This window comes from Drosophila ficusphila, unplaced genomic scaffold (assembly GCF_018152265.1).
Source record: "Drosophila ficusphila isolate 14025-0441.05 unplaced genomic scaffold, ASM1815226v1 contig_106, whole genome shotgun sequence".
In the NCBI taxonomy this organism is placed as follows: Eukaryota; Metazoa; Arthropoda; class Insecta; order Diptera; family Drosophilidae; genus Drosophila; species Drosophila ficusphila.
In genome coordinates this window covers 5092350-5105897 of record NW_025063993.1, presented here as the reverse complement: position 1 = coordinate 5105897, position 13548 = coordinate 5092350, and the positions used below count along the sequence as shown (strand labels likewise).

Below are 13548 nucleotides of genomic sequence, written 5' to 3'. Positions count from 1 at the left end.
ATTTCTATTATAAGGTAAGGATTTCTTTTCGTATGATTTTTTGGTAACTTTCAATTTTTAATCATTTCCCTAACACCTCCATAAGTCTGGGATTACGTGTACATATGTTTGTACATAATGTGTAAATATTTATAAATATATTTTTTTTACTTGACACACCTTTATTGATGGTTTTGTAAAATATTGTAGATACATATTATATTTTAACATTATATTTTAATTTAGTTTAAATGTAAAAAGCAATAAAAATTAAATAAAACAAAAATGATTCAGCTGCATTTGCGGATTTTGATCGGTACGATAATTGTGTGAGTGAAATAAAATTTAAGTTTCAGTTCCTTTTGCATTTTGCGGCTGCAAAACTGCAGCGACTGCAGGCCCAATCAAGTTTTGTCACTGATAGCGAAAAACCAAATAAATAAAAATAATATACGGACACAAGCCAACGAAAGTTGGGCGCTAAGACATTGAAAATATTTGGTGCCGTGGCCGAAAAAAGGCTAAAATAAACAAAACACTTTAAGAAAAAATCGAACGAAATGCCTAACATGGAAAAATGCACTGTGCTGCCTGTGGAGAAGATAATCCCAAATCCGAATCGAAAACCGAAAAAATCGAAACCGCCAGAGTAAATGTGTCGGTCAAATTCCTTGGCCCGGACGAGGATGCCAGCCTGGCCAAGATGCCTTCGAACTGGCCAAAAGGCACTGCCGTTGCAGGGTGCAAGTACTAAACTCGTTTGAAAGTTGCAACAGCCGATGGGAGCACGCTTGGAAGGGGGGTTGATCGAGGATCGAATGCAGTAATGTCTTTCTTTTGGAAATTATGGATTACCTCAGGAGAATGAAGGCGGCGAAATTGCTTGCCAATTCGAAATGTCCAAAAAGGTTTGGCCATCGAAGGCTAAAGTTCAGGGGAAAGACGTTGTGAAATTTACGAGGAGCAGTTGCATTCTTTAATAGAGATGAAAGTATGTCTTTTGAATGGGTATTGAAAGTGGCAAAATACACAGATAATAAATTAAAAATACATATGTATAAAGAAGAGTTACAATTAAAGCTGTTTAAAAAGTTAACAAATTTGTTTCTAAATAAAGAAATTTAAAAACTTGCAATTTTTAATGGGAAATATATGTTTATATTGCGTTAGTTTGATTTAAAAATTAAATTTACCTCTTCTTTCATATGGTATTTAATACCTTATAAACAAGTTTATAAAGCAATTTAGATTTATGATGAAATAAGTTAGTAAGTGTAGAATACAGCTTGGTGTTTTGAGCTTTGTGTAAATAAAAAAAATATAAATTTGGCATCAATACAATGTAAAACTACTTTATATAAGGGTAATTGAATTGTTTCTCGTACATTTAATAACCCATTTTGAAAAATGCAACCCCGTCCAAGTTAAAGTTCGCGCTGCCTTCTGAAAATCCTTTCCAAAGGGAAAGTGCAACCGATTCTGATCTGCACTTCATCGGCGAAAAAAGAGAGGAAAACGTTTTTGTATATATTTTTGCATGACCAAAAAACAAAAGCGAATCCGAATGCAGAAGAATAAAAAAAACAGAAACGAAAACGAGAAGAAAACATTTCTCATTGAAATTGAATGCAGCGACGCAAATAAACACGAGAGGGACAGCAATAGGGAGCGAGGGAGATGGAGCGAGGGCAAGCCAAACATTTGAAGATGCACCATAAAACCAGCCAACAACACAACAGCTTCTTCCCCGTCTTCCGCTTCCTCTTCTGGCCGCTGAAAACCCAACCATGCCCATTCCCAACATGCCAGGCAACATTAGAAAACTGCAACCCAGCGACGTCGACTGCGGCTGAGGCAGCAGCAGCAGCAACAACGAAACTGCAGCGAAAGAAGCGAATGAACCAAGCGACAGTGGGCTTTATTAAAATTAAAAGTAACTCATTACTTTACAAACTTTTAGGTTATTTAGCCTTACTTAATTTTAGTTTTAATTTAACTTTTCTTCTATATTCAACATATTTCTATTACTGCACTCTTTAATATCATGGTTAGTTTCGATCTTACCGGTTTTCTTTTCCCAACTTTTGGCAATTAGAATAACAGCAAATAATTAAAACTAAACTGAAAAAATGCTTTTTTTGAAAATGTTTGTAAAAAATTTAATTTGAAAAAAAAAAAATGAAAAATGGGCGCATAGAGCCACTTGAATACCGGCATCTAGTGGATCTATGCGCCATTCCAATCGTTATTTTTTGTTCATTTCGTGGATTTTTAAAAATTTTGTAAGTAAAAACAAAAAAATAAAAAATTATATTCCTTCCTATTTCAGATTTGTAGAGCTTGGACTACTCATGTAATAAATATATTACATTTACATGGCCACAGCGCCCACTGTTCGGCCAGCGAGTGTATGCATCAAAAAAAAACAGACAGTAAATCTGATTGTTTGGGGTAATTGAACTTTCTTAAGAAATTGCGACATGTACACTTTGAAAAGCTCTGGATTTGCGGCAGAGCGATGGATACAACAGCAACAACATCGGCCCAGCAGCAGCAGAAGCAGCAGAAGCAGCAAAAGCAGCAGCACACAAATGTACGCCAATGACCGAGTTCGGGTGAAAGACCTTCGATAACCATCGTCATCATCATCATCATCATGTCGTTGTTGCAGTTGCAGAAACTCAGCCGCTGGCAACGTCATTATCATCATCATGGAGTAGATGAAAGCGGGTGGGAGGGGGAGTCAATGCACTGTACCCAACAATAACAACAAAACAAAAACAAAAACCGAGAGAGAGAAAGAGAGAGAGGGACTGCTAAGAGCGTCGTACAATTCATTGAACTAAATTTAGCATGAGAAAGAGTAAAAGAGGCGCACTCTCTCTTTCAGAAAAGCGCGGGAGTTGTTTTCATTACGCCTGCACACATGTGTGCGTGAATTTCGAGGTGCATTGCAAGACCTCTACTAAGGCTAAATGCGAGTGCGATAGTGTGTGCATTTGGGGGCTATTGAGATAGGCGCGTTAGATTCTCAAAAGTGGCTCTCAAACTGCGGAGCCTTGGCGGCTCAGAGCGGCACGTGTTTACAGTTCGAGCTGCACTTGGCTCTCAAACTGCCAATGCAACTGTAAATCGCACGAGCTGTTGTTGTTGACTCAGGGCAGCGGCGAAGGACAATCAACTTTATATAGTCGCGAGATCCTTGACTCTTCAACAATATCTTGATATGAAGGCGGATTGAAAGCACTAAAAGTATGAAGTGTTAGGCCCTTCCTAATTGCTTATATGTTGTTGAAAATAAAGTTATTTAATGATCTATAAATGAAATTTTTTTTTACAAAAAAATGCCCTAATCTTTAAGAATTTAATGGTTTTAATTTCTCAAAATAAAAAACAAACAGAGCGGATAAGAGATGCAAGATAAAATCTTTTTAGTTATTTCTTTTACAAAGACAAAGGTGTAGGTTCATTTATTTGTATGTTTTTCAATATTTTTGAGAGTAACAATTAAACGATTTGTATATAAACGGAACTTAAAAAATCACTTTTAACAAATATGTAGTAGGATCACCTTCTAAAACCGAAGTTACTGATTAAATAAACCATACAATTACATGCCAACAAAGGCCACACGGCGTATGAGTAATACAAAAAACCAATAAATGGTACAGATTTACATGCCAAAAGAAAACTAATTCAGTGATATTGGGATATGATATGATTCCATATTATAAAATATAATGTTTTTATTTTGTAATAGAAAAACGCAGACAAAGCCTACATTGCGTATGAGTTATGCCTGCGTTTCTAGGCATCACTCATACGCAATGTAGGCTTTGTCAAGGTTACCCAAAAGTTAGTTCTTAGAAATTTGTTTACGATTAAAAACTTTACATGTTTTAAAGATCGTTTTTTCTTCCTTTAATAATTTGCATAGAAACTATTTTCCTATTCAACTCAAGCGAAGGTGTTGTAAGCATTTCTTGCCATAATTTGCGGTAGTATCTCAGCTGAAGCTAAACCCATATTTTGCCAGACGACTAGGCTGAGCGGGTAAATCCAAGAGTGAATTTTTGTACACATTTTTTTTTTTTTGGTTTTTTTTCGGCGATGAAGTGAATGTACGCGGCGTCAATGCACGCTGCGTCGGCCGAGAATGACGCGGTGGCAATGTCACTGATCCTGACGTTGACCTCTGCCGGAGGTCTCTCTTCCTCTCCCTTCCTCTCTCGCCATCTCTCTCTGCTTCTCGATTTTTCGTTTTTTATATGTGTTTGTTAAGGTACACAGAAAAAAAAGTTGCTTTTTGGTTTACAAATAAAGAGATTTCCAAAACATTAACATTGACTTGAACATGCCAAAGTGTAAATGCATGTATTTTTTAAGGCTACCTTTATTTCTGCATTAAACTTTTTTTATATAATCCAATAAAAAATTCACATTGACTTTTTTGCCTGTGTATGTTGAAATTTGTACATTAAACTGCTCTTGATCAAACAGTTGAAAAACGCTCAAAATTATAAGAAACGACATTTTAAGGTTTTTTTTCAGTGTATGAATACTCATTTTTTGGCAATGACTTGGCCATTTTTTCGATTTCGTTTTCGAGCCTGATTTTTGGTTCTACGCGGCAGTGACTTGGCCCGAGTTATTTAATTATTATGCTCGAAGCTTTTTTTTTTGGGCAAGGTCATTGAAAACCGTGTTGGTTTCGCCGTGGTTTGGTGCTGTTGTTTCTGTTGTTGCTGCCGGCAGGCGGCACTTCTCTTGCGCTGCTTCTACTCATTCGGATTGGGTCTTAATCAAGGTGAGTCACCTTGGCCTTATTTTCGAGCAGCGCACTCTTTGCCTTTCCGTGAGAGTGTGTGAGTGTGTGTGTGTGTGCGAGTGCCTCACTCACGCATTGCCAAAAATACAGAAAAGAAGCCAGCTCGCTCTCGAGTCAACTCAACTTGTTGCTGTGTTTCTGCTGGCATTGTGGAAGGTCATGATTTTCGGCACTTGTATGTATGGGTGAGCGACTTGACTCGCTGGCATTTTGCCTTTCTGCCGTTGTGCCTTCTCTGCTCTGGCCATTCTGCTGCCGAATCTGATACGAAAACTGAAGCCGAATTTGATTTCCTTGCTCGAGAGCTTTTTGCCAGCTGTTTGACAACGAGCGCAAACTGCCGAGCACCCTTACCAAAAATGATTAAGTCGGATAAACATCAAGTAAAAACCTTAGCTGATAGGGCATTATCATTCAGTATAAAGAGGAACTAAAACTCATTAAACCCAAAAAAAATATCAAAGAACAATTAACACATGCTATGTTTGATTTTGGTTTCAAATATTTTATCTTGAATGTTTTATTAAAATACTTAAAACAATAGTTTTAAATTTTTAGCAAAAGTCTTTACAGCTTTTTTAATTAAAAATTTTAAAGAAAACTTCGAAGAATTAAACTTGTAAAACGTGTGGACAAATTTAGTTTAATCCTAAATTCTGCAATTATTTACGTATGCATTTTCTTTAAAACACATTTCAACTTTCGTAAAAATTATTGATATCTTTGTATTTAAATAAAAAATGACTAAACAAACTATTCATTTTAAAATACAAAATGAAATTATGTATGATATAATATTCAAAACAGAGTAGCCAAACCTTTTATATACCCATCAGCCAGCACTTGCCATACTTTATTGTTGGCTGACTCTTTGATTAATCTTTTTCCGCTCGCTGGCTTTTTGGGCACGTGCCCCAGCGAAACCAGCGATCCACCGAGCCCTTGCCATTTTAGGCCTATTGGGGTAAATGTTTGTCATGGCTACGCTTTATCTTTCGTGCCTCTTGAGCCGAGCAGGCGCATAATTAAAACTGAAAATCATACGCGCAGTGACACACGAACTAGATAAAAATGATCAGAGTGGTATAGCATACGCCATACAGTATGGTGTATGGTATAACGAAAAGCATACGGACTGAGCCACGACTTGGACTTGCACTTGGCCTTGCCGAGTCGAACGCTCCGCTCCACTCCGTTTTGTGGGGCCAAGGGCCTTGAACCTCAATGTGCCGAATTGTGTGCTGTGGGGGCAGAAGTACGTTGCTTTTTCGGGCCGCAGTAGTTTGCGTTGAGCCAGCAGTATGTGCTTTTGGCCGGGTTTTTTCGAGCAGTGTTTTGTTGAACTTGCCGCAAGCGGCAAACAAAAACAAAAACAAAAGCACCAACAGCAACAGAATGCCAAGAAAACAACGTATGTTGTTACCAACAAAATTACGCGGTCGCAGACCCACCAAAATCAAACGTGACTTAAGGTTAAAAAGCATGTGTGTTTGTGGGCTGGGTATCAACTTCATTGGCACGAAGCATCTGCTGGGGGATTTTCATAGACATTTTTTTGTAATATCAGGCACATAACTCTTAGAACTAGTTTTTGTCATAAGCAGAAGGCCTAGGTCCAAACTTAAACCTCCCAATCGCAAGGCTACGATTGCCCAAGAGCACCCAACAAATATTTCAACAATTGGTGGGGGCATCGAGTGGATTTCTTTTGATTTGTCTAAGGTTGCTTCTGTGTTTGTTCTGTTCGATTTTTATCAAGTATACGCCGCATGGGTCGCTTATCAGCTGGTCGAAGCAAACAAGATCACGGAATGCCATTCGCGGCTTAGCCAATTGGGCTTTGGCCAAGTTTTATGACTATTTGTTTTTAAGGCGGGGAAGTTTTGAGCTAGCCGTAAATCATGCTGATGTATGTTTTGTTTGGGAATGAGGAAGTGGGGGGCTAAGCAAATAAATTTCAACAATGCATTTTAAAGGATTTTCGTTAGGTTCAGTACAGTTTTAAATGTATATTTTTCAAGGACAAAGGTTTACTGGAATGATTGCCAACATGTATGTTGAAAAGCTAAAAATCGTTAAGCGATTAGTTTTCCGAAACTAAGTTTTTAAGGCTTAATTAGAATTTTTTAATATGTGTTTTCATTAAAAAAGAAAAACCAATAAACAAGACAATTAACTACATAAATGTTAATTTAATTTAATGTCTTGAATTTCCTAATTTCTTGTGATAAAATGTTTAATTTGGAAACCCTTTTATACCTTATTGAATAATAAAGGAACAAATATTTAATGTTTTTTAACAACAAATAAGATTGATAAATACTATTAGTTTTGCACTTGAAAGTATTATTTTATGAAATGACAAAATATTTTGTGGACACTTATGATGAACTTGTTGGCCAAAAACCCGCTGAAATGGAAGACTTAGTTCCATTTCGTATCGCTTTTCGCTCCTGTACCTTTGCACTTTGGCAGCGCTCATCACCCGCACATGATTCCTATTTATCGCTTTATTTTGGAAACGAAAACCAAATGGAGACTCGCAGCCGAAAGGCAAGAAAAGCGAGTACTTGGAATAGTACAACTGCGCCGGCAACTAGTATCAAACGGGCATGTGTGCGGGCATAGACAATAACTAGTATATATTTTGAATGGTGCGCTTTGTATCGGCCTCCGAATGTGTCTAGAGCTTCAATAGCAGGCCAGGGTCATGCGACATGGGAGGAAAACTGACGCGAAACTGAGCGAACTCGGGCGATTGTGTATGTGTGTGTGTGTGTGTGTGTGTGTGGGTCTATTGATGTTCGGGGGTTCGCTGGTGTGCGGGAGCTGTGTACGTAGTGCCCGTTATCGGAAGAAAACGCCAAAAGCTCGCGTTCATTGCCTTTGCAAACGTTTTTGACTCTCTCCATCTCTCTCTCGCACGATCTGCTCTCCCCTCCCTCCCCACACTCTTTCTAAATCTCATTCAGATAGTGTTGGAAGAACTTGATATTATTAAATAATACCTACTTGCACAGGTTTTTTCTTTACTTCTACCTGCCAAAAAAAAAAACAGATAATCTGATGGGAACCCACCCAGCTTTGAAATGACGAAGGAGATTCCCCTGAATTCTGGGAGAGGGCTCTCCGCGAACTTTCTTATCGACGGGGGACTCAGGGCTATCGGTTTTGTTTGGCAAATCTCATTTAGATTTTTTTTTGCCTTCCTTTTTGTTTTTGCTTGTTTTGGTTTCATTTTTGGTAAATGGGAATGGGGGAATGGCAGTGTTTGGTGAGGTTGGTCAGTGATTCTGTTGCTCAGCGTCAAACGGAATAAATTTTAGGAAGTACGTATTTTTCAGGGCCCTCAGGTCAGGCGGCATTATTTATTGCCCCCTTCGAAGGCCGATCGCCTAACTTTGACTTGCAAATCTCTTTAACTTTTTGTATCGGATTTGTGGATAACAAATGAAGCCGAAAAACGAAACTGATTGACATGTTGCAGCCATAAAAAGTGTATAAAATAGCAAAATATAATTTATTTGCTGTGGCTGGCGGTTTTATTGATTGCTTCTTCACTTTGTATCGAATTCTGTTAATTGGTTAAAACCAAAACTGAACTCTTAACTGGGCCAGCGCTGGGGCTGTGAAATTCTAGAAGGGTGCCAAGCATAATCCAAAATCAAACATGCAAAAAAGTTTTCTTGCCAAATCGAAATTCAGCGAAATTTGTGTTTTTTTTTACCGATATGATTCGTTGATTAGTCATAATTCTATAGGAAATTAATGAAAAAATAATGCGAACATTGGGTAACCAAATCAAGTTTTTCAATTATTTTTAGTTTTAATATAATTTATAAAAAAAAAAATTTGTAGGCCTTAAAATATACTATTCATTGTTTATTTTGTACATTTTAAGTTAGAGTTGTTGAACACAAGTTAACCCTCATATAAGAACTTAGTTTTTATTGGGTTTATTTATTAAGTTATAGATTCCATATGCTACGTAATGCATAAAAATTCTGTGTATGAAAGCCAAAAATGTAATAAATTATTTTAGATTTATGTAATGCAGTGTGGTGAATAAGCAAGCAATTCGCGCATTTTCATTTAAAAACATATCAAATACTCGATATGTTAACAAAGAAAAGCTTTTATTAGTATTTCTATATTATAATTTCTCTGTTCCACAACGTTCTTCAGCAAGGTTAAGGTTGGGGTTATATATCCAAAAACCCAAGCACTTTTACAATTATTTACTCCCTAATCTCTAGAATTCCTGATCTAATTTGCAACATATTCATGAATTTTCGAGTGTGTAGGAATATGTACGTATATGCGTCTATGTGCATTGTGTGTGCACCGATGACGAAATGAATAGAGAGCTTTTTTTGCGCTATTCGCTTCCTGCATTCGAGGCGATTGCAACTCCGCTACCGCCGCGAATGCAACGCTGCGTATGAGCGATCTGCTGACCGAAAGGAAAACAACGTTCTGTACTTTACTACTTACCATCTCAAGCAAAAGTAATCCAATTGGGGAAATATCCATAATGGTTCGGCAGTACCAAAAAAAAAGTACTTCAATGTTTCAAGTTTTCGAATAATTACTATTGACTTATTTTATAAAATTGTTGTGTAAATTTAAACTTTCAGGCACTTGATTTGTGGGGCGGGGGGCGTGGTCAGGGGAAGGGCGGGAAGCCGACCAAAGGCTGTCAGATGCCACCAGATATTTGATTTAATTAATTGACATTTTAATAATAATCTAAGGCCACTTAAACTGCGAGATTTTCGCGTGATTTTTGTTTCAGAACTCTTTGTAACGCATTTTATTTGTTTGATATTTTGGGATTGCACTTTTGATCGGTAGCAAAGCGTTTAATTGGCGACGCGGCGGTGACGGCGACGACGACGGTGGGCGGGAAAGTGGGCGGGCGGTCGGTTGGCGCGAGCGCTGCAGTTACAGTTACGTTTAAACAATTGATTTTTTGTTGCTGCTATTTTGTTTGAAAAGCGAAGGTTTTCCTCTTTAGCAGGGTTAGTAAGCAGGAGAAAATTTGCGACTTTCCGCAGTCGCAGTCAGACTTTGTTTGCGAGTTGATGCACGTTCGAACACGCGAAAACCCAAAGCAAAACACGATTTGGCAGCCGAATCGACTCGTGTGGCGTTCGGGTGCTCTCTCGGCTCTCTCGGCGAACGTTATATTTTTGCACACAGGCACTTTGCTGCACTGAGACCAGCTCACGCACACTAGCCCATAATCACACGCACTAACACTCGTACACTTTGCGATGACAGAGAAACGAAACACGCGCGCCGCTCAAGTTCACGCTCTGAACTTCAAAGCTCGCAGTTACCTTCGCTTAACGAGCAAAAAGAGCGTAAGCTTTTCTCTCTTTGTGGGTGAGAGCGCGGCTAAGAGAGCGCCAAATGCAGTTGCACAGCTACAGTGAATCTTGTAAAAGTAATATTTTGGGAAACTTTTTTCTATAACTAGAAAACTAAATTAGCAAGATTCTACAAAAAAATATTTATGACTTTTTTGAAATAAAATCGAACAAATTTGACCAGTTAGTAAGAAATAGTAAAGAGATTTAAATTTGAAATCAATGGAAATTTGTATCTTACCTTAGTATAAGGTGGATAAAAAATTGGATTAAAATTGATAAAATTATAATTATAACTCCGTTTTGCAATATCAACCCAACCAGATTTCTGTATTACAGTGGCGTGATATTTACGCGGCTATTTATTGAAAAAAACAAATGGGTACAAAAGTGAGGTTGAGAGGAAATCTTTGATGGTTTCATTACAAAAAATATACAAAGCGTGCCCAAAGTTCAACAAAGGATGCAGAATGGAAACCTGAGAGGTGGCAGCTTCTTGCCTATGTGGTTTTCAAAGAAGTGGGGATCTTGGGCAACCCGAATTCATCCGTTTCAATAGTGCTCTGTAAAAGATAAACAAATAAGTTAGTAACATATAGTTTAACATTCCTAGAGTAATTTACCTTTCCAGGAACAATGCTATCGGCTCCCGGCTCTCGACTCGGCGCCTCTGGAGCCTTGACCACGTCATCCAAGTAGCTGGTGTCATCGTCCAGGGCAATCTCATCCCCCAGTGCGTCCAACTCGGCCTGCAGATCATCGTCATCCACCTCCGGCATGCCATAGGTGCGTCCCAGAGCCTCCTGCACCTCGTCCGCCTGCTCAAACATATCAGCCATGTCGTCTTGGATGTCCTTTAAATATAAACAAATATAAAATATATAAAACAATAATAAATAAATCCGTGTAGCAGGTATGAACATATTATTTAATTATTAAAATTAATAATGTACTGAATTGTTAATTACATATGTGTTTTAATAGCTTAATGACATTTTCCATTTTAAATAAGCTCAGTAAAGAAATTAAACAGATCTCCCTTGTAGAAGATCATAAGGGCGGTATTTTTTTATTGTTTAAAATTTTTAAAAAATACTTTTTTTTAATATTTCAAAAAATATTCCGACAGAAAATACAATCAAGACTATTTTTTTTCTATTTCAGACCAAGCGACTGTCCATATGCCAGATATATGATGAATATTAAATGAAATTTTGGCTTTATAAGAATAAAATGATTGTTTATGAACAATAAAGAAAACTTTAAAAATTCTGTGTGCGATTTTCGATAATGTTTTTTTAGGTGTTCTCATTTTGTTTAATCGTTGATGCGCATCCTGTCTGACTATTAAAGTAAACAAGACAGAAAGCTCATCACTGAAGCATTCGATAACTATTCCTGGTTTCGATCGATAGCTATAATCTTTGAGAAGGCAAAATTAAGATTTGCACTGTATAAAAAAAAAAATAAAAGAAAGCGATCACCAAAGAAAAGTTGGCCGAAATTACAAAAGGAAAATGAACAATTCACTAATTGAGGAAGCTTTGTCTCGGCCGTTTACTGATGAGGAGTTAAGGGAGCTAAGCCGGCGCACCAAGGTCAAGGTGAAGATGAACGCCATGAATTGCGTGTGGGACGCTGTGTTGCGCTATGAGAAAGACAACGATCGGGCTGTGAGGGTTGTATACTACTCCGATCAGGAGCTAGCCGAGTACAAGGCCAAAGCTGCCGCTGCGAATAAATTGCAAAACATCAATAGGCTGGATCGATGGCGTCGCCAGCGACTTGAAGAAGATTTTCCCTCGATCGAAGAAATGATAAATGAAGCTTTGGAGGATCACTCATTAGACATATGGCCCAGAGAGGAGGAGGTTCAACAGCCAGATCAAGGATATTTTGAGGACTTACAGATGAATGAGGAAGACATGGAATTCGATCTAGAATTTTTTGTACCCAACGTTCGGTTTCACCGAAATAGAGGATAAAGTTGCCTTTAATCACAATTAAACTATTTAAAGGCTTTTATAGATAAAAACTAAGCCGCCCAAGTTAAAATTTACCATTGTCTTCATTCAGTATCGATCTTATCACAATGTACAATAGTCTCTAATAAAGAGTTTTGGTTTCACAAAAACGAAATTTTATCAAATAACTAAAAAAAACAAGAAAATTTATGAAAAAAGGTATGTGGGCTCACCTCGATCTGGTCAATGTTGATCTTCTTGTACTCGGTCTTCATCTGCTTAACTCCATCCTTCATCGCTGCTACCGTAGCCTGAGTATCCTTCAAGGATTGGGCCGCATAGTTGGCTTGTTCCATGTTGAACGACTGGTTGCGAAGAGATTCCGCCTGCTGTTCGTAGCTAAAGGATTAAATGAAAAAGTCACAGAATGGTTTGCATACGTAATTTAAAAACGGAGTTCGGGGAAATCAATATCTGCCTCAAGGGAGTGAGGTGCGTTTCAAAGTTACGTAGTTCACAAGTCAACTGAATAACATAGGATCACAGTTGCAAAATGTGATTATAAGAATTCAATATTGGTTTATAAATTAACTTCTTCGCTGGCATTAAATCCCAGTTGGAAAAAGGGAAAACAATGATCCGGTGAAGGTGACTTCAGGCGGAGAAGGTCTCAACCCGTACAATAAGAATAAATCAATATAAAAACAAAGGGTGGGGTCTAAAACCTACGCTTTCTTTTGTTTAAGAACTCGCAGTGCTTTTTGTTTGACGGAATTCTTTGCAGGACCTTCGCGCATCTTGGACATTTGCTCGCGGTATTTGCGCAGCTCAGCTTCCAACTTGCTGATCTTCTCCTCAATGTTTGTGGCTCGGGCATCAACCTATTAGACGTAATAGATATTATAATATCTTTGTTTTTCGCATGTTTTTATGGCTTACTCCGGATATGCAATCAGTTAGGCTTGGACCCGGTTCTTTGGGCTTGCCACGACCGAAAAGGCGATTCATTTTGATTGGTTTTTATCTTTGAAGTGCCAAAATTGACCTGAAATCCACGGACTTTCCAGCTAATTTCGTTTTAACTTTTTGTTTGATGACTAATTTTCTTCTTCTTTTTCAGACACCGATCAGCTGTTCCTGGATAGTGCTGACCATGTCAAGTGTTATTAAACGCTGTTTTTTTTAATCTACTATGGTCACATTTTTAAAAAAATATTTTTAATAAGTTAACTCAGCAATCACTTGGTTAAAGTATTTATTAATATTAAGATATTAAGGATAGTTAAGACTTTTTCAATATATAAATATGATTTAATTTCGTTTAAAACAGTTTGAAAGTGTTGGGAAACGACTTTTCCGAGGTTCCAACCAAAGTTTTGGTGGTAAATGAAAAGGACTTGGCCAG

At 37.7% G+C, this 13548-nt stretch overlaps 2 protein-coding genes across 2 annotated transcripts; one reads left to right on the top strand and one right to left on the bottom strand.

Annotated features, from left to right (window-relative positions):
- Positions 1-10504: 10504 nt before the first annotated feature.
- Positions 10505-13281, bottom strand: LOC108099970 (charged multivesicular body protein 5). Its single transcript, XM_017203659.2, has 5 exons — positions 13083-13281; positions 12873-13024; positions 12377-12542; positions 10803-11033; positions 10505-10742 (listed from the first exon to the last, which is right to left on the bottom strand). Exons 1-5 carry the CDS (start codon positions 13149-13151, stop codon positions 10680-10682), a joined length of 681 nt encoding a protein of 226 aa, XP_017059148.1. The 5' UTR covers positions 13152-13281; the 3' UTR covers positions 10505-10679.
- On the top strand, positions 11563-12318 carry LOC122319725 (telomere-binding protein cav-like). The gene has a single exon (XM_043207344.1). The coding sequence runs from the start codon at positions 11697-11699 to the stop codon at positions 12162-12164; it is 468 nt and encodes a 155-aa protein (XP_043063279.1). The 5' UTR covers positions 11563-11696; the 3' UTR covers positions 12165-12318.
- Positions 13282-13548: the final 267 nt, after the last annotated feature.